Source organism: Ovis aries, chromosome 8, assembly GCF_016772045.2.
Source record: "Ovis aries strain OAR_USU_Benz2616 breed Rambouillet chromosome 8, ARS-UI_Ramb_v3.0, whole genome shotgun sequence".
NCBI lineage: Eukaryota > Metazoa > Chordata > Mammalia > Artiodactyla > Bovidae > Ovis > Ovis aries.
The window spans coordinates 50017275-50044483 of record NC_056061.1 but is presented as its reverse complement, the minus strand read 5'-3'; the positions used below and the strand labels follow the sequence as shown (position 1 = coordinate 50044483).

General features: G+C 36.7%; 1 protein-coding gene across 2 annotated transcripts in view; it reads left to right on the top strand.

Annotated features, from left to right (window-relative positions):
• Positions 1-27209, top strand: part of ZNF292 (zinc finger protein 292) — a 94355-nt gene that overhangs the window by 42115 nt on the left and 25031 nt on the right. The window contains exons 2-4 of one of the 2 annotated variants that reach the window (XM_015097393.3): positions 11278-11432; positions 11620-11698; positions 13992-14127. In XM_015097393.3, coding sequence (XP_014952879.3) covers positions 11278-11432; positions 11620-11698; positions 13992-14127 — 370 coding nt within the window. Of the gene's footprint in view, positions 1-11277; positions 11433-11619; positions 11699-13991; positions 14128-27209 lie in introns of those variants that run through there. The other variant, XM_060419575.1, reaches the window with a different exon arrangement.

The following is a 27209-nucleotide window of genomic DNA, read 5'->3' as shown; positions in this document are numbered from 1 at the left end:
ATTCCTTCCTCGGTTTATCTCCCCTCATTTTGATGAAATTCTTCAGTAGCATTGTGAAAAAAAAAATATGCCTACAAGTTGAACTTTTTGAGAACTTGTATGTCTGAAAATGACTTTTCTGTCTTAATACCTGTGGTAGTTGGGCGGAAATGATTCCCCTTCAGTTTTTAATGGAGTACCTCATTTTCCTTTGGCTCCAGTGTTGCTGTTGAGAAGTCTGCTCTGCCCCCAGTCTTGTCTGAAGCTTGTTTTGATCTTCTCTGTCCTTGAGTGCCAGAATTTTATGAAGTAGTGCTTTGATACAGGTCTAATTTAAGTGATTGTGCTGTGCACTCAGTGGGTCTTTCAGTTCTTAGAATTTGTGTCCTTAGATTCTAGGAAATTAACTTGAATTAGTCCTTTGATTTCTTCCCCTCCGTTTTTCTGTTCTAATTTCTGGAATTCCTGTTGTTGATTTTGAGATCTCTAATGCTCTTCTCCAGATCTTCTTATCTTTTCTTTCCTATGCCTTTTAATTTTGGGGTAAATTTCCTGAATTTACCTTCCAACTCTTTGGTTGAGGTTTTCATTTCTGCTATTATATTTTTAATTTGAATCTTTTTTCTATAAATATTCCTTTATGATATGGTATTTTTATTCATAGGTCTCATACATTCTCTGACCCCTAAATATTAATGATAGTTTCTTGAAATTTTGTCTTCATGTATACTCCAAGTTTCCTTATAAGCTAATCTGTTTTAACCCCTTGAGTGGTGCTTGGTTTCCATTCTTTAAAAGGGTGTGTGTGCGTGAGTGCTCAGTCTTGTTCAGCTCTGCAACACCATGGTCTGTAGCCCACTAGGCTCCTCTGTCCATGGAATTTTCTAGGCTGGAATACTGGAGTGGGTTGCCACATCTTTCGCCAGGAATCTTCCTGACCAGGGCAGACTGCATTGGCATGTGTATTCTTTGCAGTGAGTCACCTGGGAAGCCCCATTTAAAGGTATACTACCAATAAACCGACAGAGAACTCCAAGCCCATGAGTGGGATTTGTTGTGACCTTCACCATAAGGGGATTCAGCTGTTTTCTTTTCATGGTGGAAGACTTTGTTTCAGAAGCTTTGGGTCTTTTCTCTTGAATTTCCTGCGAATGACTCAGCTAAGGAGATTCTGGCAATTTTGAGGAGAAAGGAACTTAAGAAGGGAAGTTGTCTCTATAGTCAGTATTTGAAAAACTCAGCAGTGGCCACAGGACTGGAAAATGTCAGTTTTCATTCCAATCCCAAAGAATAGCTTTGCCAAAGAATGCTTAAACTACCACACAATTGGACTCATCTCACACACTAATAAAGTAATGCTCAAAATTCTCCAAGCCAGGCTTCAACAGTATGTGAACCGTGAACTTCCACATCTTCAAGCTGGATTTAGAAAAGGCAGAGGAACCAGAGATCAAATTGCCAACATCCATTAGATTATTGAAAAAGCAAAACAGTCACAGAAAAACATCTATTTCTGCTTTATTGACTATGCCAAGGCCTTTGACTGTGTGGATCACAGTAAACTGTGGAAAATTCTGAAAGAAATGGGAATACAGACCACCTGACCTGCCTCTTGAGAAAGCTGTATGCAGGCCAGGAAGCAACAGTTAGAACTGGACATGGAACAACAGACAGGTTCCAAATTGGGAAAGGAGTACGTCAAGGCTGTATATTGTCACCCTGCTTATTTAACTTACATGCAGAGTACATCATGAGAAATGCTGGGCTGGGTGAAGCACAAGCTGGAATCAAGATAGCCAGGAGAAATTTCAATAACCTCAGATATGCAAATGACACCACCCTTATGGCAGAAAGTGAAGAAGAACTAAAGAGCCTCCTGATGAAAGTGATAGAGGAGAGTGAAGAAGTTGGCTTAAAACTCAACATGCAGAAAACTAAAATCGTGGCATCTGGTCCCATCACTTCATGGCAAATAGATGGGGAAACGATGGAAACAGTGACAGACTTTATTTGGGGGGGCTCTGAAATCACTGCAGATGATGACTGAAGCCATGAAATTAAAGGATGCTTGCTCCTTGGAAGAAAAGTTATGACCAACCTAGACAGTATATTAAAAAGCAGAGACATCATTTTGCCAACAAAGGTCCATCTAGTCAAAGCTATGGTTTTTCCGGTAGTCATGTATGGATGTGAGAGTTGGACTATAGAGAAAGCTGAGTGCTGAAGAATCGATGCTTTTGAACTGTGGTGTTGGAGAAGACTCTTGAGAGTCCCTTGGACGGCAAGGAGATCCAACCAGTCCATCCTAAAGGAAATCAGTCCTGAATATTCATTGGCAGGACTGATGCTGAAGCTGAAACTCCGAATACTTTGGCCACCTGATGCGAAGAACTAACTCATTTGAAAAGACCCTGATGCTTGGAAAGATTGAAGGCAGGATAGAAGGGGATGACAGAGGATGAGATGGTTCGATGGCATCACTGACTCAATGGACATGAGTTTGAGCAAGCTCAGGGAGTTGGTGATGGACAGGGAAGCCTGGCATGCGGCAGTCCATGGGGTTGCAAAGAGTCGGACACGACTGAAGGACTGAGAGATTGAACTGAACTGAATGCTCCCCTCATCTCATGCAGATATCTTTTTTCCCCTCTACTTCTCTCCAGAATAAACTACTGGGGATTGTGGTGGTGCCCAGCTTGGGCCACCTAACTATAGAGAGGGATGCAGAAATCAGAGAGGCCACCTGCCTGCACAGTTCTGTCATTCTCGGTCTTACCTTTGCCTCCTTGCCAGAGGCACCAGATGCTCTGGTTCTTGAGCCCTTTGGTGAAGGGCTCCTAATTCCGAAGAATTAGGTCCTACCTAAACCCTACTTAGGAGTCATTTTTCTCAGAGTGCCAATCTTCCATATGCTTTCCAGTGTTTAAAATTTTGGCTATCTTTCCCCTACTCCTGTTTTCTTAGTCCTTGTAAGTTTATGTCACTTAAAAAAAAATTACTCTTGGTTTAGTGAGGTTTGAAGGGAGCAAAGTACAAATTGTATGTGTCTAGATCCACCATTTTCACACAAAACCTTAAAGTAACATTTAGCAAGTTTGAAATTCTGAAAGAGTATCACCCACACTCATGCTTAGTGGGAACAAAAAATTTAAAACCCTGTTATTTCTTTCACTCCTGTCCAGTGGAGTTTTTTGGAGGTTACATGATGTGTGATATTGTAGCAGATTAAATGCAGAGATAGATACGAGAATCCTCCTCTTTTCTATTAAGTCAAACATTGAAGAGATTTGAAAAATGTAAAAAAGGCTACTCTTCTAATTTTTTGAAAAAATTTTTTCATTAAAAATATTGTGTTGACAGTAATATAGGATGAGTTTCTTGTTATTTTAAATCTGTTTATAAGTATATAATTAAACATCTCAGTTTTCATTTCTAATTCTCACGTGGTGAAAATCAGTAGTTACAGCCTTCATAAACACACACTTTGGATTTCTCAGTAATTTTTAAGAAAGTAAAGGGTTATGAGGTCAAAATTTTGAAAACATGTGCTCTAGAGAATCATAGATGTAAACTGAAATTGGACATGCATGTAACAATATAAACATATCCAACACTCCAGTTTTATCTTTACATAGCACAATAGTGTAATTAATCCTCATGCTTATTAGATTGGGTACTCCTGTGGATTTGTTCTTCTTTTGTTTTTTCTCCTAATAATCATGAGAGGAACTAAATGAAGCTTCTGGAAGTTACAGTCTATACTGTCTTTATCCCTATAGATATTCCAGTCTCTGCTGATTTAGATAATAATAAATCAGCTTGGACAGAATATTAAATGTGCATTTTTGTTCCCTAGGGAACAAAATTGGTTCTCAGGGAGTTAAAAGAATTTTAGATATTATAATAGTTTGTGGTCCATAAACAGATATATAGTACATTTGTGGTATTACAATTTCATTGGGGGTGGGGGCGAGTTAGGGAAAAACGTCTCCATTGGAGCAGATGAGAATGAAAAAGAGGTTGAGAAACACTGTTTTAGAGATCCTGCTGGAATATGACCCTTTAACCTTTCTTTGGCTTGTATTTCTTTCCGAGATCCCAGGCTTGCTAGCTAATACACGCTATAGAGTTGGGGTGATGACAACAGCTAACTTGTGGGAGTCCAGTAGGTCCTTCAGGAGGGAGACAGCTAGGTGAGGGTTCCAGCAACCAGAGAACTAGTGCCTCAGCTTCAACCAGTCGTCTGGAATATGAGCCCAAGGACTCCAAATTTTCCAAGTTAGAAAAGTTAGAGGTCCAAATTCTCTGTAAACTTACGATTGCTAAATGTTAGAAGCTAAAGTAATTTTTAAATAATATGCCCATCAGTCAAAATGTCTGTGAATCACCAGTTTAGGGACTCCCCCCTCGTCTCCACTAGTATAGTCTCTCTTGGCATGATGGAATGTGTCTCCTAAGTATGACTCCTTTATTTATTGCATTCTAAACTCAGAGCCATTTTGCTCCTGCTTGGTTAACTTCAGTGATAGATCCACCTGTCCCAGGAGGCCAACCTGCTCGATTTTTGGTTAACTCTGTTGCATGGTCAGTCTGATAGGAAGCAGAGATTTATCTTAAAACTTTAAGCTAGTGGTCTTGGTTTATCCTGTGAGACCAGAAAGAATAAGAGTAAAACTCTTGTTTTGTGTGACAAGTCTTCAGATCTGTTACTTTGGCTCTGAATCAGCGCTTTATTTTTCTAGAAATGTAGAGCATAGTATTTGAGAATTCAGGCTCTGAAGTCGGACTACTAAGGTTTGAATCTCCTCTCTATGTCTAGTTCTGTGATCTTAGGACTTATTTATTTTATACCTTTGTCCATTTTAATACCAGCATATGACTGTAATTTATCTAATTGGTAATAGGTGTTACATGTAAAACTTGAAGAACAGTGTCTGGTATATAGTAAATATTCAGAAAATGCTGTTTATTCTCCACATTAAGCATCTGATCCTTAGTTCCATCAGTCATTCTTCAAGCTGGGCTGTGCTTAGTTGCTCAGTTGTGTCTGACTCTTTGCAACCCTATGGACTGTAGCCACCCAGGCTCCTCTGTCCATGGGGTTTCTTCAGGCAAGAATACTGGAGTAGATCGCCATGCCCTCCTCCAGGGGATCTTCCCAACCCAGGGATCAACCCCAGGTCTCCCACATTTCAGGTGGCCTCTTTACTGTCTGAGGCGCCAAGGAAGCCATTCGTCATAGACCACAGGTTCAAATTTGCTTACTAAACTTATAGTTTACTCATTGATGGAAGCAGTCCATGCCTTGTAGGAAGACTTACAGATTTCTTTTCCTATCTCTTCTATACAATTTCCTCCCATATGCCTTTCCAAACCAGTTCACGATGACTTTTATCTTTGTTCATTTCTGTATATATATATATATATAAATATAAAAGCACCACACAAACACACAGACTTACTCATTCTTGAACATAAGATCATTGGAGGGACAACGAAAGTGTGAGGCTTAGGCCCTCCCCACTTCTAATAGAACCCTGATTTTGCTCACACATTTTTATTTTAAAATAGGAACCTTGGAGAATGCCGTTTGATTGGTTTAAAAGTCAACCATGCAGTTCCTTTTATACTGTGTGGTTGTTTTTTTTTAACTTTCTATTTTGTTTCGGAGTATGGCAGATTAACAATGTTGTGATAGTTTCAGGTGGACAGCAAAGGGACTCAATCGTACATCTACATGTATCCATTTTCTCTCAATGGCTGTGTGATTTTTGCCATAGCCATGTGATGAAATCCTGGTCATTGAGACCTGAGGAAAATTTTACTGATAGAATTGGGCTTGTGGTTTCTGGAAAAGGTTTCTTTGTTCCTTAAAAAGATGAACATGAAGTGGTGGTCTCATCTTCTGGTTATTGCTGAGACCTGGGGATTGGGTGGGAGTACCACCGGATGGCAGAGTGAAGGCAGAGATGGGTCTTTGGAGACATTGTTGAGCTGCTGCACTAACCAGTCCCACAACCTGTCCTTCCTCTTAATTTCTTATTATGTGGGAAACTTTTCTTACTGATTCTGCTGCTTTGAGTTGGATTTTCTTACTTTCACCTGAAATATGGCTGGCAAATTGGATAAATAGTCCATAACCTCATAAAGTTAGGAGGAATAATTGAAATAATAAAGTAATCTACAGATTTATAGTTCTGTGACATTGCCACCAACAGTATGTGAGTGGACAGAATGTTTCATAGAGAATGAGGCTACCTGGCTTTGCTAATTACTGATTCAGTTAATATTCGAATTGCAGGTCACTCAGCTTCATAAAACAAAATTAAGTGATCTTTAAGATCTGTTCTGATTATGCGTAAAGAATATGATTATTCTGGAATTCCTGCCTGAAATGGAAGGTTTTGTATACATTAAGGCAGTAGATATAAATAACTTTTTTAGTTGAAGAAAGCGTAATTTATTAGCCAGTCATGTTGGGAATGCTTCCAGTTCCACAGTGGTTCTACTAATTTTAGTGTCTTGGGAAACAAGAGAAGCTCTACTATCTGTACACTAACCAGTTTGAATATCAAACTCGTAGCTTTGTAAAAATAGATATTTGTTTTTTAACCCAACTTTGAAACTTACTCCCCTGTAAGTCATCAGTATGAGCGTGTCATTAGTTTTCTTTTTCATACCATCTCATCATCTGCTGTGAACCTTTTCTTCTACCCTTTCCCCAGTTATTAATACATTTAGTCCCAGACCATTAAGCAGCCACCTAAGAGCTTTGCTTTTCACCAGACTCTGCTTTCTCTTCCTCTTTCTTCATCTATAAATGAAGTGAAAATATATAAGTTTTAAGGTGCTTTACGGTTCTAACATTCTGTGACTTGTCAGTTATTTTTCTCATCATTTCAGACCCTGTTATACCTAAAATAACTCATCTTTAGTTATAACTAAAGTTAAGAAATTTTTCACCTCAGGACAGTAGAATTCACTTATGTAAAGGAAAAAAGGTAATACATTAAATATCCCGTGCAGAGCTAGATATATCAAGAAATGTAGAGCCTGGGCAAAATGTAGAGATATATATATATATATATATATATATATATACACACACACACATGCAGATATGTGTAGTTTTTTAAGGGTTTTTTTGGAAGGGGATTGATTGGGAGACAAGAAAAGGAAGATAATTTATAATTATCTTATAATTTCAAAACTTTTGGGAACTCAGTGCATTATTTTCTTTTCCAGGAAAAGTTAAAACTATTACAAGATTGATTGATTACTGCAAGAGAACTAATAGGGGAAATCTAAGTGTTTGATCAAACCCATATTAACATTTGCCAGGCATGAAATTCCCTAGACATATAAACTTCTTTTTCCAGAAAAAAGGAAATAATATTTAATGATCTTCAGTAGAGAGACAGGTGCTAGGTGAAGTAAGAATTATATGCATCAGTTCAGTTCAGCCACTCAGTCGTGTCCAGCTCTTTGCAACCCCATGGACTGCAGCATCCCCAGCCTCCCTGTCCATCACCAACTCTCAGAGTTTACTGAAACTCATGTCCATTGAGTCAGTGATGCCATCCAGCCATCTCATCCTTTGTCATCCCCCTTCTCCTCCCGCCTTCAATCTTTCCCAGCATCAGGGACTTTTCCAATGAGTCAGTTCTTCGCATCAGGTGGCCAGAGTATTGGAGTTTCAGCCTCAGTCTTCCAACGAATCTGTCCTTCCAATTATATTCAGGGTTGATTTCCTTTAGGATGGACTGGTTGGATCTCCTTGCAGTCCAAGGGACTCTCAAGAGTCTTCTCCAACACCACAGTTCAAAAGCATCAATTCTTCAGTGCTCAGCTTTCTCTATAGTCCAACTCTGACATCCATACATGACTACCGGAAAAACCATAGCTTTGACTAGATGGACCTTTGTTGGCAAAGTGATGTCTCTGCTTTTTAATATACTGTCTAGGTTGGTCATAACTTTTCTTCCAAGGAGCAAGCATCCTTTAATTTCATGGCTGCAGTCACCATCTGCAATGATTTTGGAGCCTCAAAAAATAAAATCTGTTACTGTTTCCATTGTTTCCCCATCTATTTGCCATGAAGTGATGGGACCGGATGGCATGATCTTAGTTTTCTGAATGTTGAATTTTAAACCAACTTTTTCACTCTCCTCTTTCACTTTCATCAGGAGGCTCTTTAGTTCCTCTTCACTTTCTGCCATAAGGGTAGTGTCATCTGCATATCTGAGGTTATTGATATTTCTCCTGGCTATCTGGATTCCAGCTTGTGCTTCACCCAGCCCAGCATTTCTCATGATGTACTCTGAATAAGCAGGGTGACAACGTACAGCCTTGACGTACTCCTTTTCCTATTTGGAACCAGTCTGTTGTTCCACATCCAGTTCTAACTGTTGCTTCTTGACCTGCATACAGGTTTCTCAAGAGGCAGGTTAGGTAGTCTGGTATTCCCATCTCTTTAAGAATTTTCCACAGACTCTGTTTACTTCTACTGTATAATCGTAAGGGATTTGATTTAGGTCATATCTGAATGGTCTTAGTGTTTTCCCTATTTTCTTCAATTTAAGTATGAATTTTGCAATGAGAAGTTCATGATATGAGCCACTGTCAGCGCCCCGTCTTGTTTTCACTGACTAGAGAGAGCTTCTCCATCTTTGGCTGCAAAGAATATAATCAGTGTGATTTCATTATTGACCACCTGGTGATGTCCACGTGTAGCATCGTCTCTTGTGTTGTTGGAAGAGTGTTTGCTATGACCCGTGCGTTCTCTTGGCAAAACTCTGTTAGCCTTTACCCTGCTTAGTTTTGTACTCCCAAGGCCAAATTTGCCTGTTACTCCAGGTATCTCTTGACTTCCTACTTTTGCATTCCAGTCCCCTGTAATGAAAAGGACATATTTTGGGGGTGTTAGTTCTAGAAGGTCTTGTAGGTCTCCATAGAACTGTTCAACTTCAGCATTACTGGTCAGGGCATAGACTTGAATTACTGCGATATTGAGCATTCTGCATTTCAGACTCTTCCGTTGACTGTGATCACTACTCCATTTCTTCTAAGGTATTCTTGCCCACAGTAGTAGATACAATGGTCATCTGAGTTAAACTCACGCATTCCAGTCCATTTTAGTTTGCTGATTCCTAAAATGTTGATGTTCACTCTTGGCATCTCCTGTTTGACCACTTCCAGTTTGCCTTGATTCATGGACCTACCATTCCAGGTTCCTATGCAATATTGCTTTTTACAGCATCGGACTTTGCTTCCATCACCAGTCACATCCACAACTAGATGTTGTTTTTGCTTTGGCTCCATCTGTTCATTCTTTCTGGAGTTATTTCTCCACTGATCTCCAGTAGCATATTGGGCACCTACTGACTTGGGAAGTTCATCTTTCCAGTGTCCTATCTTTTTGCCTTTTCATACTGTTCATGGTTGGTGTTAATTTCAAAAACCTTGAAGGTGTGAGTGAAGTCATCCTGCAGCATATCATCCTATCATAAAATAACCAAAATGAAGTGTTAGACACTCATTTGTGTCTGACTCTTTGTGACCCTGGAGACTGTAGCCTAGCAGGCTCCTCTGTCCGTGGAATTTCCCAGGCAAGAATCCTGGAGTGGGTAGCCATTCCCTTCTCCAGGGGATCTTTCTGACCCAGGGATCGAACTTGAGTCTCTTATGTCTCCTGCATAACCAAGGAAAACACTAAAACCAACCATGAAAACATTTGCACATTTAACGTTTTTTAGACACAGAACGTCTGCTGAGTTTTCTTCCCAGAAGTAGAGGGATAATCAGAAGACAATTCTAGAATGCAGATTTTTCCATTCAATTGGTAGGTTTTGTTTTGATTTTTCCAAGTCCTATTGAGAGAGATTTGTTCTCACAACTGTATAAACACGTGGTATTTTTTCCAGTACCGCTTCTCAAACTCTCTTAACATCAAATAGGTGTCCTACAATTCAGTTCAATTAGGTCACACTGCACAGGTAAAAGGCTCAATCCCACAAGACTGCTCTTGTTTGACGTGCCAGTTCCAAGTACTAGGCCTTCAGGTAATTTGTACTTCTGTCCAACTTGGAGAGGGTCTGGGTTTAGGAATATATGTTGCTCTTCAGTTCACCAGATTACCTTTTCTATTCTTCCTCATTCTCTCTGATGGCTTACTACTTCTAGTAGTTATAGGGTTGTAGAGAGGACAAGGTAATAAGTTTTCTTTTGAGTGTTTGATAGTAAAATATAATTCTGTCCTTCCTACTTTCCTCCTTGCACTTTTTTAAAAAGCTTCCTCTGTATGCCAGAGGATACAAGCAAGACCTCATGGAGTATTCCTTCAAGATGCCCTCTTTTCTAGGAAATAGCACCCAAATTTGCCATGTGTTGATGAGTCTTAAACCTTGAAGTGTGAGAAAGACTAATTGTGGCATCTTCTATATTAGAAAAACATTTAATTAGAGTTCTACTTCATTTAGCATAATTGTAGAACCTTTTAGATAGTTTTTAGTAAGTTAACTATTTTAATAGTTGTAGAACAAGTGTGTGTCTAATTCCTGCTGCCAGTTTCTTCCATTTCTTACTTCTGTAGGATAAACAGCATTTTGATTTTCCTTTTAATAATTTTGATGAGGTGAAATATTTGAACTCTTTACTTCATTAAGGAATGAAAAGTGTTCTTTATTTTAAAAAATAGGCACTTTATTATAAAAATTTCTTGAACTTATAATCATTCTTTAATAATGATTTTATGTATGTTGAACATCTTTAGATTGATTTTTTTAATGATAAAACTTGTCATAAACGTAATATGCAAATAATATTACTTTTTATAACTGAAAATACTTCGTGTCTTTTCTGGCCATAATGTAATTCATTTATTGTTAGATGTTCTTTGCATGAAAAATAGAAAACATAAATATTTGAAATTCTTCACTGCATCTCTGCTCAAATATAACTTGCCCACACATCTTTTTAAAATAACTTAAATCTCTGAAATTTGGGGCTGAAAGATGACATTTTGACTCAGAAAGATAGAAAAGAAGGCTTACACTATTTAAAACCAGACTTCATGAAATGATGCTATTTTTGGGTGAATTAACACTATTATTTTCTCCTACAAAGAGCTGCTGGATTATGGCTTTATTACTTTTAATATTTTAATCAGTATAAACTGCTTTCTGTTTTTATAAAATAAAGTTGTTATTCAAAATTTCCTAGGGAGGAAAGAAAAACAGTTGATTTGTCAATCTGTATTTTGATTTACATTGAATACTTTTTATTATTCCTTCCAAACAGACACTCCTTGAATATGCAGAGAAATGGAAAACTTCAGAAGATCCTTTACCTTTATTGGAGGTATACACAGTGGCTATCCAAAGTTACGTTAAAGCCCGACCTTATCTTACCTCTGAATGTGAAAATGTAGCTTTGGTTCTGGAACGCTTGGCATTGTGAGTAAACTTTTGAGTAAATAAAAAGATTAAGCTTTTTGTTTTAACTCTGCATCTCAGGTCTTATCATGATAGTTTAATTTTAAATAGATTCGTTTTAGAGAGTCTACTGATAAGATTAGAATTATCTTATTTTACTTTAAATTTTAATAATTATTTCTATCCTTACAACTTCTTGTTTTTTTAGAAGCTGTGTTGAACTTTTGCTGTGTCTGCCTGTTGAATTATCTGATAAGCAGTGGGAGCAATTTCAGACACTGGTGCAGGTGAGAATATTTACCTACTAGAGTTAACATAGGTATATTTTATGGTGATTTTCTTTATTCTGAATAAATTATTTAGTTAAAATTTAAAAGATTTAAGTGATGACAAACATTAATTGCTGTTCTTATTAACAGTGGTGACTTGTACATAGTCAGTACTCAAGATGCTTATTAAATGAATATATACATTTAAGTAGATTGATTGAATATTGCACAGTTCTTTAAGATCAAATAATTAGAACTTTGCCACAGCAGTAAAAGAACACAAAAGAAAATGCCCTCATTTGTGTTTAGAAACAGTTTAATTGCTGAAAATTGTGGTGTGCTTTATAAGAATTTAACATACCTCATTTAATCCTTATGAAAACTTTGTGGGGGTAGGTATATTTCTCCCATTTTAAAGGTGAGGAAACTGAGGCTCAATTCTACAGTATTTATTGGCCTATACTTATACAGCTAATGTCAGAGAAGTAATTTGAACCAGGATTCTTTATTCCATAGCCCATACTTTTTCTCCTGTATCTGAAAACACATGCTTTATCTCTTTTACTTAGTGCTGTTATTCTACTTTTAAAAGTACTGCATAGTTTAGCACTTAGTTGTTTTGGAGTATTACAAGAATACTAAATTTTGCTTAAGCACGAGATTGTGCTGGATATATTATAGCTTCAAGTAAATTTTGATTAATTGGTTAGTTTAAAAGAATGTTCCTGCCAGCTAATCTCAGAAAGTATAGTTGTCTCTCTATTACTCTAGCCAGAGTTCTTAAAATACCTTTTGGCCTTATGTTTTTCCATAGAAGAAATATAAAAGTAGATTAGTCTCAGATTTTAGAAGCATGTGAAATAAACTATAGTTAGGCAGAAAAGTCAACTTTTCTATTTTAATATTAAACATTAAAATCTATGTCTAGTACAAAATTCTTGAAGATAGGATTCATGTCTTTATACCATAGGATTTCACATAGTATTTTACACATATAGATACTTAATAACTGTTGAAAGTGTCTTATTCCACGTATAGTAGATACTTAATAACTGTTGAAAGTGTCTTGTCCTGTTTGTCACATTGCAACTAACTTTTTGATCATGCAATTTCTACTTCAGCATATCAGTAACTTGTGTCTCAGGTTTTTTTCCCCCAGCAAGTGGTTATTTTTAGGTAAATGATTGTTTCAGAACTATTTTCGTAGTTTGGTACTCACATATACTCTGCCACAGAATTAATTAAGTAGATAGTTTATATGCAAATATTCTACTGAATTCCTCATACTAATTTTGTTTGTCAACATAAGGTAAACTTTGAAACTTTCCTTTTTGAAACAATAGCACTACTTGATACTTTTTCATGTGGATTAATGAGAAGGAAATAACTAAATTCCAGTATGGTAGCTCTCAGCAGTTGCTCAAAAAAAAAAAAATCTTAAGGCACTTGAACTTGTTTCAGTGAGATTTTTATGGTTTTGAGGAATAAATTTTTAATACAAATACAGCATGAGCTTTAAGAGTTTCCATGACACTTTGCTTTCATTTCAGAGCTTCTTATTTTATGCTGGCTTAACTACATTTATTTTATTTTGCCTGTGTTTTAACTCAACATTTCTCTACCCTCCTAGAGGATAAGCCCCAGAAATGCAGGGACTAGTTGCTCTCTTCCCTGGAACTTTGCCCACAGAAATTCTCAGTAAACATTTTCTGAATTGAATTAAAATTGTTGGTCTTTTGTGGCCTGAAAAACATGCCAGTTGCACGAACACTTGGAAACGAGTAAGCAGGGCTCAGTGTCAGCTTTAATAGGATATTGCTAAGACTATGCAGTGTTACAGATATATGAAAAGTCATACATTTAGTTGTTTTCATAAGTCCCTTTTATTGAAATACGTGTATATAAGTTGTCATTTAGGCTTTGATGTAAATTTGTCATCTGTTAATGGTAGAAGATTTTTGGAAAATTTTTTTACTAACAGAGGATATAAAATGTGTAAGGTCTTTCATGGTATGGATATTCTGATAGCTTCCTCGAGAAATAACTTTGCTGTTGGTTTAGATCTTGGGGGAAAAATAATATGAACTTATTTCTAGAAATATATTTTATTTATTTAAAATTTATAATTAGTATAATTCTTATTCTTGAGATTCATCTTAAAAACGAGAAGGATGCAGCACTTTGTAATGTGACATGAAAATTTTAAGATTAAAGTCTTATTTTTCAAAAGTTTAGTATTATATTTAAAGGCTGATAAGCTTGCTTTTGAAAATCTGTTGTAATTCTTTGGATGTTTATTTAATATTTATAGGTAGCTCATGAAAAGCTGATGGAGAATGGCAGCTGTGAATTGCATTTTTTAGCTACTCTAGCTCAAGAGACTGGGGTGTGGAAAAACCCGGTACTGTGCACTATTCTTTCCCAGGAACCATTGGATAAGGATAAAGGTAAATTTTCTAGAGAGAAGAGAGAAAGAAAAAAGAATCATTAGACTAGAGAAAATAAGTACTTAAAATTGTTTTGCTATAATCCCAGAATATTCCAAGAAGGACCATTTTGTTTAAGTTTGATATGAGGTGCTTGAGGCCCTTCACCTTTTTTTTTTAATTGGGGGAAGATGTATTTATAGGATTATGTAACCTTAGGGTAACAGAGAAACTCAAGTTTTTTTCTCAACATTATTTTATCAGAGGAATTCCCTCTGTAACATCTGACAGGTGGCAATCTAGCTTATATTTGATAACTTACTTGACAGACGGAGAAGCAAAAGTAGGGTAGCGAAACGATTTTTCTCAAAATAGATAAGAAATTAATGCTAGTAACTCTAAAGCCTTCTGCCTCTAAGATTAGTACTCTTTCTGAAACAGTTTTTTCTCAGACCTATTTTATCCTGCTTTGTTATTATTATATGAGCTTAGGCAATAAAGATCCCAGTTAAACTCAAACTGACAGCTATCCTACTAGATAGATGGCTAAATCACTAATATGTATAACACTTAATGTTCAGAGTTCAAAAACTGTATGTGCTGCGAAGAAGAGCACATATTATCTTTGGTATTTTCTTGAGATTATTTAGGAAAGTGCTCAGATTTCACCGTAAGTTTTCCCAAGGTATTTAACTAGAGAAATAAATAAGCTTTTTCCATTGTTTATTGTCGCTTTTCATGTTGGTTGATGGCAAAGCTTAGGCATTTTGCTATGTGATAGCAATTTCTGAAGAAAGAAGTAAATTCATCATTTATTCACTCTTCTGGTACTTCAGTATTTACCAAAAGACTTCTCAGCTAATCTTCAAACTTCTCATCAAGCTGATTGTTCCTACCGGACTCCTCTCTTAACATTTCCCCAGCTTTCTGGATAGTTTTAGCAGTGTTATCTGTTTCTTGGCTTTCACTGCAAGTTTATTTGTATTACTGCCCTTGGTGTATTTCCATAGATTAGTTACATTATTCTTAGACCTTAGAGAAATAGATCCTCGTTATTTAAAATAAGAACAACATTTAAAGGTTGAGAGTCTTAGGGGCTTTTTGCCTTTGGTGTATTATTTTTTATCCCCAGTATATTACCACCACTGTGTTTTTATTTCTATAATTAAATTCTGCATTTCGCTCTTCTCAGCTTTAGAAGTATTGGATAGAATATATTAATAATAATACCAGGTTCCATTGTATGGTTATTGCAGTTTGAAATGTGCTTCTATATGCATGGTTTCTTTTAATCTTCACGATGATCCTGTGGAAAAGTGGCATCTTTTTTGTCCCTGTTTTACAGGTGAGAAAATACAGGCTCAGAAGGATTAGTTGTCTTTTCTGTGTCACATTGCCAGTGATATGAAGTAGAGCTGGGAATTGAAGTGAGGTCCCCAGCTCTGTCCTTTTTATATTATGCCATGTTGCACCCAGCCTAATAAAATAAAATCACATCTAGCTTAAATAAAGATTTAACTCCTTTTTTCTGTTGTCAGTTTCTGAAGAGCATCTTTGCCAAACTCACACATTGTGCTAATGCAGAAAAATAGAACTTTTACCTTAGCAGAGATTTAAAATTTACCTTAAAAGAAATGTACTCACTGTCTTTACTTGTTTCAATGTGCCTAACATTGTCTCTGTAACAAATGTCTTTGCCCATCTCTGTGCTACTTTATTTCATGATCCTTACCTGGCATAGCTACTGGAATAATTTGGGCTATAAAGCAAAAGCAGTTTCTACAGTAGCAGATAGACTGTAGGTAGCCAGATTTTAATATGACTCGTGAGGTAACCAGAGAGATGTTATATGACTGAGAGACTGTGCAGCTATAATCTTTATTTGGCCCTGTTACTTAGACTACTTCTTTGATGGGAGTTACTCTGTGGGTAATCACATAGACTTGAACTATATGTTGAAGTAATTAACATTTTACACATATACACTTATTTACATTTTCAAATTGGGCAGTTGTACAGCATGTGGAACTTTCAGCTTTTTATATGATACATCCAAACCCTTGGTTTAACCTACATTGGCCTATGGCAGGTTTGATAAGAAGAGCTAGAGCTCTGCCAGCAGTAGGTACACTGTAATAGGCTATATTCATTAGTTTGTTTATAGCAAAGCGTTTGAAGTTTTGATGTAGTATTTGAACAATGGATAATTGACTTAATTCTGATTTATTTTAAATAGCTAATTTTTATTGACTAATTTTAGAACTGCTAAAGCCAGGTGGCTCAGTGGTGAAGAATCCACCTGCAGTGCAGGAGATCTGGGTTTGATTTCTGGTTTGGGAAGAGCCCCTAGAAGGGAACGGCAGCCCACTCCAGTATTCTTGCCTGGAGAATCCCTATGGACAGAGGAGTCTGGCAGTCTGTAGTTCATGGGATTGCAAAGTGTTGGTTGTGACAACACACATGCAAAGCCCAGCTAAAACCAACAAATGTTCTTTGATTTAGGGATTGAGGGTGTATGGGACTCAATTAAAAATGCTGGTTTCCGTTTAAGGTTTTAGCATCCTAGAATAATGTAACTCTGATAGTTAAACCAGTATAACTCAAGTTGATGCCCTTGAATATCACAGGAACTTTAGGCTTACATGTTACTTGTGCCTTTCTTTAGTTAGCATCTCAAAATTGGAAAGGCACTGAATAATCACTTATTTTTTACTCAATTTTAACTCCCTTCTAAAACATCACTCACTGGTAAAATGAATGGGCCAGTTTTTGAATACTTACAAAGAATGGTAACTATGTAATTCACTCCATTTATAGCTGCTATTAGATAATCTTTATTGTGTAAAATGTGAAAAACTATGTGCTTAGAGTTGCTGTCTTTTGCATCTAGTGCTACCCATAAGGCCATGCATACCTAAGAGTACAAATCCCTCTGAAGGGGCTAAAAGCTGTCCTGGTGTGGCATGATTTTTAGTCTACAGGCATGATTTCTGACTTCAGTGTATTTTGTTTGTTGTTCATGTGTAATTCTCGAAACTTAACGTGAACCCCAAATACGATCTGGCCAGCTCTGAAGTCATAGGCACTTCCATCCTCTTCATCTTAGTGTGACTTATGATGACATCACCTTTTTGGATGACCTTATCATTCTCGAAACTCAGTGAGGTTACTAAAATCACCAAAAAGTTAAAAAAAAAAAAAAAGCTACTCAAATTATTTGCATTTTTATACATAGTATTTTGGCATACAAAGTATCCCTTTTTTTCTTTTTTTAAATTTCACTGTGTTAAATCCATTCTGCCTCTGCAGCTTGTCCATATTATGTTAAATCTTGGTTTTGTTAGTTTCAAGGGTTTTGTCTTTCCAAGTTTAAGCAGATATTATTAGCATACAGTATGTTGGCATCCAGGTTCTTGATAATGACCATTAAAAAGGTCATACCCAAACACCTAGCCCCTGAGATACTTATAGAAATTTTCTTGTTTCCTTCTAGTCTTTTAGCCAGTGCCCTTTTGATTATGGTTGTTTCATCACATATGCCTGTTTCCTTGTGTCTGGTCCATGGCTTTCCTTTTTGTCTGTAGTGACACTATGATGAGAGGCCACAAGAGGTATTTGGCTAGAGTTTTATTAAGTAAGATTGTTTACTGTTGAGGTTAGTCTGGCATTAATGTTTTAAAAAATATTTTTGTTTATTAATTTGACTGCGTCTGGTCTTGGTTGCAGTGCACAGAATCTTCATTGCATCATGCGAGGTCTTTCACTGCTGCTCACGGGCTCCGGTTGTGGTGCAAGGGCTCCAGAGCGTGTGGGGTCAGTAGTTGTGGTGCAGGACCTTACTTGCTCCTTGGCATTTGATATCTTAGTTCCCCCCAAGAAGGCTGAACCCATGTCCTCTGCATTGCAAGGTGGAGTGTCAAACATTGGGCCACCGAGGAAGTCCCTGACCTAATCATATTTTAAATGAACTAAATACTCCACACTAGTTTTCCCAACTATTAGTATTGTACATTATTAGTATGATCTGTTTGTCACAATTAATAACCCAATATCAATACTTTGCTATTAACTAAAGTCTATACCTTATTCAGATTTCCCTGGTTTTTACCTATTGTCTTTTTGTTCCAGGATCCCATCCAGGATATCACATTACATTTAGTCATCGTGTCTCCTTACTATGATAGTATTTTCAGACTTTCTTTGTTTTTGATGACCTTGGCAGCTTTGAAGAGTATTGTAGAACTCTGCTCAGTTGGGATCTGTCTGATGTTGCTCACGTGATTAGTCCTTGGCTTATGGGTTTAGGGGAGGGAGATCACTGAGGTTCAGTGCCATGGTCATCATACCAAAGCTGCCTATAACCAGTGTGACCTCTTCACTGTTGGTATTAACCTTGGTCACCTGGCTGAGATAGTGCGTTTTTCAGGTCTTTCCACCGTGAGATTGCTCTTTTTCCACCTTTCCATGCTGTACTCTTTGGAAAGAAGTTACCATATGCAGCCCACACTTATGAGTTGGCAGGTTAAGCTCTACCTCCTTGAGGAGGCAGTATCTACACAGATTGTTTGGAGTTCTCCACAGGCAATTTGTCTTTTCTTTTTTAAAGATTACTTATTTTTTGGCTGTGGTAGGTCTTCGTTACGTGTGGTGCCGAAGCAATCACTGCTCTGGGTCTGCATTACTGCCCTCGGGCTTTCTCTTAGTTACGGTGAGTGGGGGCCACTGTTTGTTGTGGTGTGTGGGCTTCTCATTCCTGTGGCTTCTCTTGTTGCAGACCACTGGCTCTAGGCTTGCCAGCTTCAGTAGTTGCAGTGCCTGGGCTCACTAGTTGTGGCACCTGCACTTAATTGTGGGATCTTCCCAGACCAGGATCGAACTGGAATTGCTTGCATTGCAAGGCAGATTCTTAACTACTGTACCACCAAGGAAGCCCGAGATTTGTCTTTTCTTCCATATCTATCTGTTTAATTAGTATGGACTCACTGATATTTACTTTATGCTTTGGTGATAATCCAACACTATTATTTGTTTATCAAATTGTTCAGCTTTGGCCACTGGAAACTTTTCAAGTTAACTTCTCTGTCCCTTTGACATAGCCCCATGGTTGTGGGTTATGTTTTTGTTTAAGTACTTCCTTGTTTTCTGTTTCTACAAGATGCTCCAGGTTTATTCTGTGTATCTCTTGCCCCAATCCTAGAATCAGCTGTTTCTCCAAGGAACCTTAGTTCCTTTCAGTGGAGAATAGTGTTAGGAACCAAGCCCTGGCAACTGGTTGTGCTCATTGCTACCGAGGTGTCATTGCCTCCAGGAACTCTGAGCAGACAGAGTAAAAAAATATATGTAGGTATAATTAATCTCTGTGTGTACACATATTTATAAATGTTTGTATATGTAACCAGTTGTGTCTATATTAAACTAAATGTGAGAGTTTATACAGATGTCTCCAACTCTAATCTATAGCACCTGGATCATTCTGACCTCTTAAAAGAATGTCGTATAATTGGAATTATACAGTATATAGCGTTTTCAGACTTGCTTCTTTTACCATAGACCATCCATATATTACTTAAACATCCGTATGTCACTACTTACTTCCTCCTAGTGTATGTATAGCGATTTCAGAATTGATAACCTGTGCCCCTGTGGGAAACAACTTTTATCAGTGTACAGTTCCTCCTTCCGTATTCGTACTGACTCCTCTTATCCCAAGTTAGGTGAGCAGCCCGTTCTCCCATCTCTTTCAGTGAAGTTCTTTCATTACCTTTATAAGACAGAATCTTTTGCCATATTTACAGTCTATCCTGGCTTTGCAACCTCCTAAATCATATTTTCAAATTTGCCTACCTTTGGAGTCCTTCTTCATGCTGCAAAGTTGTTTGGGTTTTGACCAATGCGTATTTTCATGTGTCCTCCATTATAGTATCATACAGGATAGTTTCATTGCCCTAAAAAAGATTAACTGTGCTTCACCTGTTCAACCCTCTCCTGAACAGATGAAAATTACTTATCCAATAATTTATAGACTTTTCAGTCTACCTTCGTTCATTTAAAAATATGCATGTAACATTTATGTATGTATTAGAGTGACTTATTAGCTCATTCAAAAAAAAGTTGCTGACTAACCACCACAGTTTGTTTATCCATTCACCTATTAAAAGACATCTTGTTTTCTACCAGTTTTTGGCATTAATGAGTATAACTGCTATAAATATTTGCATACAAGTTTTCGTGGATAAATTTTCAGATCAGTTGGGTAAATACCTAGGAGAAAGATTGCTAGGTTATGTGGTAAGAGTATATTTTGCTTTGTGAGAAGCTGCCAAGCTATACCACTCTGCATGCTGTTCTTGATTCTCACTGGTAGTTGCTTTTATCTATTTTGGGAATTTTAGCCATTCTAATATGTGTGTCATGATATTCCATTGCTTTAATTTGTGTTTCTGTACAGGCAGATGATACTGAACATCTTTTCACGTGAATATTTGCCATCTGTATATCTTCTTGGGAGAAGGATCTGTTTATATCTTTTGCTTTTTAGTTGCGTTTTTTTTCTTTTTTCTTTCTTTTAATTTTTTACTGGCATATAGTTGATTTACAATGTTGTGTTAGTTTCTGCTGTACGGGAAAGGGAATCATTCATACATATACATATAGCCACCGTTTTTAGCTTCTGTTCCCATGTAGGTCGTTACAGAGTATTGAGTAGAGTTCCCTGTGCTATACAGTAGGTTCTTTTTAATTTATCTATTTTATGTATAGTAGAGTGTATATGTCTATCCCAATCTCCCAGTTTATCTCCCCATCTTTCCCCCTTGGTAACTGTAAGTTTGTCTTCTGTATCTGTGACTGTTCTAGTTTCGTAAATAGGTTTATTTGTACTCTGTTTTTTTAGATTCCACATATAAGCGATATCATGATATTTGTTTTTCTCTGACTTACTCAGTATGATAATCTCTAGGTCATCCACTGTTCCTTTTTGTTGTTATAGTTTGATACAGGTCCTTTAGCAGATAGGAGTTTGGCAAATATTTTCATTTACCTTGTGACTTGTTTTTCTTTACAGTGCCTTGCAGAGGGCAGAAGTTTTAAATTTTAATAAAGTCCAACTTATTTTTTTTACTTTCATGGATTGTGCTTTTGTTGTTTTATCTAAAAATAATCACCAAACCCAAGATCATATAGATTTTTCTCCTCTTATCGCCTGGACCCTGGAGAAGGAAATGGCAACCCACTCTAGTGTTCCTGCCTGGAAACCCCTATGGGCAGAGGAGCCTGGCAGGCTACAGTCCATAGGGTTGCAAAGAGTTGGACACGACTGAGCAACTTCGCTTTACTTTATCTCCTGGATGTATCATATTAATAGTTTTGTGTTATATATTTTGGTCTGTGATACATTTTGAGATAAATTTTGTAGAAGTGTAACCTAATTTATGTTTGATGAATCTTTCTTGGTTCTTAACAGTCATATTTCTAATGTATTAATTTTAAGACTCTTAGGAATATATTTATTCCTCCAGTCTATAGTTTGCAAAATGTACCTCAAGTCCCATTTTGAAAATTATATTTTCCCACCTGTTTCCATTTGCTCCATTGTTCTATCTTTTTCAATCTAAAGGTTATTATCAGACCCACCATTCTCTCTGTCATCATAAATAATGAATAATCAAACCCAATTTGATCATATTCAGCTTATTTGGCACGCTTGTTTAGTTGCTGTGTTGTGTCCAACACTTTTCCAATCCCATGGACTATACCCTTCCAGGTGCCTCTGTCCATGGGATTTCCCTGGCAAGAATACTAAAGTGAGTTGCCACTTACTTTTCTAGGAGATTGCGTCGCAAGCAGATTGTTTACCACTGAGCCACCAGGGCAGTCCAGTTGGTAAGCTAGGGGTCATCTTTTTAATAACAGTTTGCATAGGTTAGGTGCTGACAGTCCTGGTGTATGCATCCTTGGTCCTGAGCCTGCTGTTTTTTCTTTTTTTGTATATGCCATTATTATAAAATCTAAACTTTGAAAGAGCTCCCTACTAACAGTTATACTGAATTCCTTCAGCCCTTTCCCTTCTATTTTAGAATAATTTGCAGTTGCATAAATTGTGTTTTTATTCAGCTTGCCAGTTCTTTCTTGAATCCTAAGCCCTGGGGTTCATTTTATGTTTTTTGAACTCCTTGGTTTTCAAAGGAAATTTCTAAAGCTTAAGATTTTCCACAGTTCTTATAAATCCTTCAGAGCTTTGTGAGAAAATAAGTCTTTATTTCAGTAATAAACTTTGCCTTTTAAAATAAACAGGAAAAACATGCTGCTTGGTTTGCCAGATATTAGCATATCTACGATGTAATAATATTTTAAAGGAAGAGAACAGATAAAATGAGGCCAGATCTGATTACATGCAGCTGAATTTGTTTTCAGATAGAAATCTCTAGTTCTTTTGACTTGTTGAAACTTTTCCTGTATTTTTTATGGGCCTGTATGTATCTTCACCTGTATATTCTATGTATAGAATACCAAAATGGGTGATTCTGAAACCTACACTTAAATATGTTGACGGTTCTTTTGAGTGTTAAAACATTTCTTATACAAAATCACTAAAAAGAACATCTTGTAGATGATACATTAAGTAAGCTTAAGAAATACAGTTCTCCTAACATTTCTATTTGGTTATCTTTTTTTTTTTTTAAGTTAAAAAATTTTTTTTGCTTTCTCTCTCTTTTGCTCTTACTGACCTTGTCTTGTTATAAAAAATAAATAAGTGGAATATTTTGGATTTTATTTTTAAAAATCCCTGCTAAATTAGATTGCCCTCTGTTTAGGTTTTACTTAGATTATTGAGGATCAGTGACTCTGGATAGAATTAAGCTGATGGAATTTAACGGCAGTAAAATTGTAGAAGTGTTCACTTTCCCATTTTAGACTGATGTTTTATTTTGCATTTTGTTAACCTTAATTATATTCTACTGTTACATAACTAGATATATGGTGACTACCAATATTTTATTTTTAGTAGTAATGATTTAAAATATAAACTTACTGGATTTTCTAAACATCCTAGAAAAATTCATTGTTTTGTTCTAATGAGTCTGATTTCATTATCGTGTTACATGGATAAAGATGTGAGAATTTAATTAAATGTAATAGTAATAATTAAATCTTATTCCACAAGAAAATTTTATGGTTAACATACTTACTTTTGTTGTTGTTGTTCAGTTGCTAAGTTGTGTCTGACTCTTTGCAGCCCCATGAACTGTAGCACACAAGACTCCTCTGTCTTCCACTATCGCCCAGAGCCTTACTAGATTCATCTATAACATGGAATTTTAAAAATTTATATAAATTCTGTTTTGCATCAATCATGCCAAAAATCAGTTACAATCGTAAAGTTTCAGGCTTAATGACAAAGCAGGCAGTTTAAGCACTTCTGAAATCTTCAGTGAAAATGCTGTTTCTTGAAATTTAGCTTATTCTCTCAGGAAAGGGTGAGAGGTTGGGTGAAGGAAGTGCTAAGCTTTTATTAAATTTCTGAATTTGAATTTTTTGAACTAATAATGCTGAATTGATTTTTTATGGCAATTTTTTCTTGTGGTAAAAACAAAATAAAATGTATCATTTAGTCCTTTTTAAGTACAGTTCATTAAGAGTTCAGTAGTGTTTTGTATGTTCATACTGTATTGAAACGTATCTGCAAAACTTTTTTAATCTTGCAGAAAGATTTTATCACTTGCAAAAATGATTTTAAACAATAGCTCCCTCCTTTTCCCATACTCCACTCCCAGTCCCTGGTTAGTCAACGTTCTGCTTTTTGTTTCTATGACTTTGACTGCTTTAGATACCTCATATAAGTGGAATCATACTACATATTTACCTTTTTTTGACTGGCTTATTTCATTTAACATAATGTCCTCCAAATACAACTGTTGTTGGCATGTGACAGAATTTCCTTCTGTTTTAAAGGTGGATAATACTACATTATATGTACATGCCACATTTATCTATCAGTTCACCTGTTGATGGACATCTGGATTACTTCTACCTCTTGGCCCTTGTGAGTAGTGCTGCTGTGAACTCGGGAGTGCAGATGTCTCCTTGAGACGCTCCTTTGACTTCTTTTGTGGCATCCAGAAGTGGGATAGCTGCACCACATGGTAGTTCTGTTTCTGATTTTTTGAGGAACTTCTAGACTGTTTTCCTTAGAGGTTGTATCATTTTATAGTGCTATCAATAGGGCACAAAGGTTACAGTTCCTCTACATCTTCAACCAACATTTATTTTCTCTTTTTGTTTTGTTATTGTGTTTTTGAAAGCCATTCTGAGACAGGTGTGAAGTGATATCTCATTGTAGTTTTGATTTGTATATCATTTTTGGAGAAGTGTCTCTTCAAGTCCTTTGCCTATTTTCAGTTGGATTATTTGATTTTTGTTGTTGAGTTATAGGAGTTCTTTATATATTCTAAACATTAACCTCTTATCACATATGTAATTTGCAAATATTCTCTCCCATTGTTTAAGTTGCCTTTTTACTCTGTTGATTCTGTCCTTTGATGTAGGAAGTTAACTTTGACGTAGTCTTATTTTTTTGTTGTTCTTGGCTAACCCTTGGTATCATATCTAATAAATCATTGCCAAGTCCAGTTCTTGAAACTTCTCCCCATTGTTTTCTTCTAGAAATTTTATAGTTTTGAGTATTATATTTAGGTCTTTAATTCATTTCAAATTTATTTTTTATATGGTATAAGGGTTTAATTTTATTCTTTTGCATGTGGATATCCAGTTTACCCAGCACCATTTGTTGAAGAGACTGTCATTTCCTATTGTGAGTGGTCTTGCCACCTGGTTGAAGATTATTTGATCATTTAGTGATGGTTTATTTCTGAGCTTTTTCTATTCTCTTGCATTGCCTGTATTCCTGTTATGCCGCTTTAGATTGTTTTGTAGTCCATTTGAAGTGAGGAAGTGTGAGACCTCCAGCTTTGTTCTTTTTCAAAATTGTTTTAGCTGTTTGGGATTCCTTGAGATTGCATATGAGTTTTAGGGTCAATTTTTCTCTCTCTTCAAAATAGCCATTCCAGTTTTGTTGGGATTACATTGAATCCATAGCTTGCTTTGGGTTATTGGACATCTTAACCACAGTAAGTCTTCAAACCCATGAACATGGGTTTCCTTTGCATTTCCCTGTGTCTTCTTTAATTTCTTTCAGTAATGTTTAATTTCTTTCAGAGCTCCCCTGGTGGCTCAGACAGTAAAGAATCTGCCTGCAGTGTGGAAGACCTGGGTTCAGTTCCTGGGTCGGTAAGATCCCTGGAGAAGGTAATGGCTACCCACTCCAGTATTCTTACCTGGAGAATTCCATGGACATAGGAGTCTGGTGAGCTGTAGTCCATGGGGTCGCAGAGTCGAACATGACTGAGCGACATGAATTCAAATTCATTCAAATTAGCTGTTTGCTTCCCAGGTGGCACTAGTGGTAAAAGACCCACCTGCCAATGCAGGAGACGAAAGAGACTCGGGTTCAGTCCCTGGGTTGGGAAGATTCCCTGTAGGAGGGCATGGCAACCTGTTGCAGTATTTTTGCCTGGAGAAGGCCATGGACAGAGAAGCCTGACAGGCTACACTCCATGGAGCTGCAAAGAGTTGGAAATGCCTGAAGCGACTTTTAGCACACACCCAGTGTTTATAGGTTTCGCTGTACAAGTATTTCACTCTCTTGATCAGGTCTACTAAGTACTTTATTCTTTTTGTTGCTGTTATAAATGGAATTGTTTTCTGAATTACCTTTTCAGTTTGTTCATCGTTAGCATGTAGAAATGCGTCTTGTTTTTGTGTTCTGATTTTGATATCCTGCAACTTCGCTAAATTTATTTAGTGCATGTGTGTGTGTAATCTTTAGGATTTTCTACCTATAAGATGATGCCATCTGCATTCAGATGATGATACTTCTTCCTTTTTATTTTGGATGCCTTTTACTTCTTGCCCAAATGCTGAATTGATTTTAAGGGAAAATATTTTAATGGAATAGGTGATGCAGATTCATGAAAGTTATGATGGGAATTTTTTAATTTACTGTTTGAACACAAGGGGAAACCACTTGGAGATTTTAACTGGGAAAGGAGAGTTGAGTATGTTCTTCAGGGGTGGGTGGGGGGGAAGCATCATGAGTCCTAGTGGAGATGTGTTAGAAAAACTAGCAGAATGCAACAGAGTGGTCTGGGAGATTAACAGTTTGATCTGAGAGAAGGGGGTGAATGGTAGGTGTAGAGGTGGAGAAAAATGAATGGGATTAAGTAGTTAGGAGTTTGGAAGTGACAGGATCGTATGGTGGATCGTATGACAGGGTTGTAGGTTAGTATAAGGAGGAACAAGGCAGAAAAGGAAAATATTTATACCACCTTTTAGTTCTCTTTAGTTTTATAACACATATTGTGGCATAGATATTTTTGTATGCAGAGTTTGAAATGATTGTGAAACAGCTAGCTGGAGATGCTGCAAGGGAAATTATGTGCAAATCTGAATGTGGAGATAGACACTCAGTAAATAGATTTGACTCCACTTTGGGGGGAATCCAGGACCTAGTCCTAAATTTTGGTGTATGGTACATGATCAGCTAATATTTATATAAAGATTTATCACAAATATTCAACTTACATATTGTAATAGTTTAAAAAGTATCTCTCATGTTTTTCTTTTTACTATTATGTAAATGGCATTTTATGGAAAGAAGGCCATTATTGCTTTAATTGAACTGACAATCACTCATTTACATTGCCATTGTAGGTCATCCAGATCTCTTGATAGGGTGGAATGTAGTAAAACCTGCTTTTTCCTCCCAAGTACATAAATACACAGAAAATAAATAAAAAGGCTACCCAAGTAAAATTCCATGTATTTTATAGTTTTCTGGGATGGAGGTGGGTTAAAGCAGGGTAGTGAGTGAAATTTGATGTGACTAGCTACTTAAGGATAAAGATAAAGCTTTTTTTCAAGAGTCTGATAATCTTTGATGTGCTGTTATAACTTTGTAAGGAAAACATGTCCTGGAGTGGAGAGAAATAGAGAAGCATATAGAGGAATGAGGGAAGGAAAGCAGGTAAAAGGAAAATGGAGAAGGA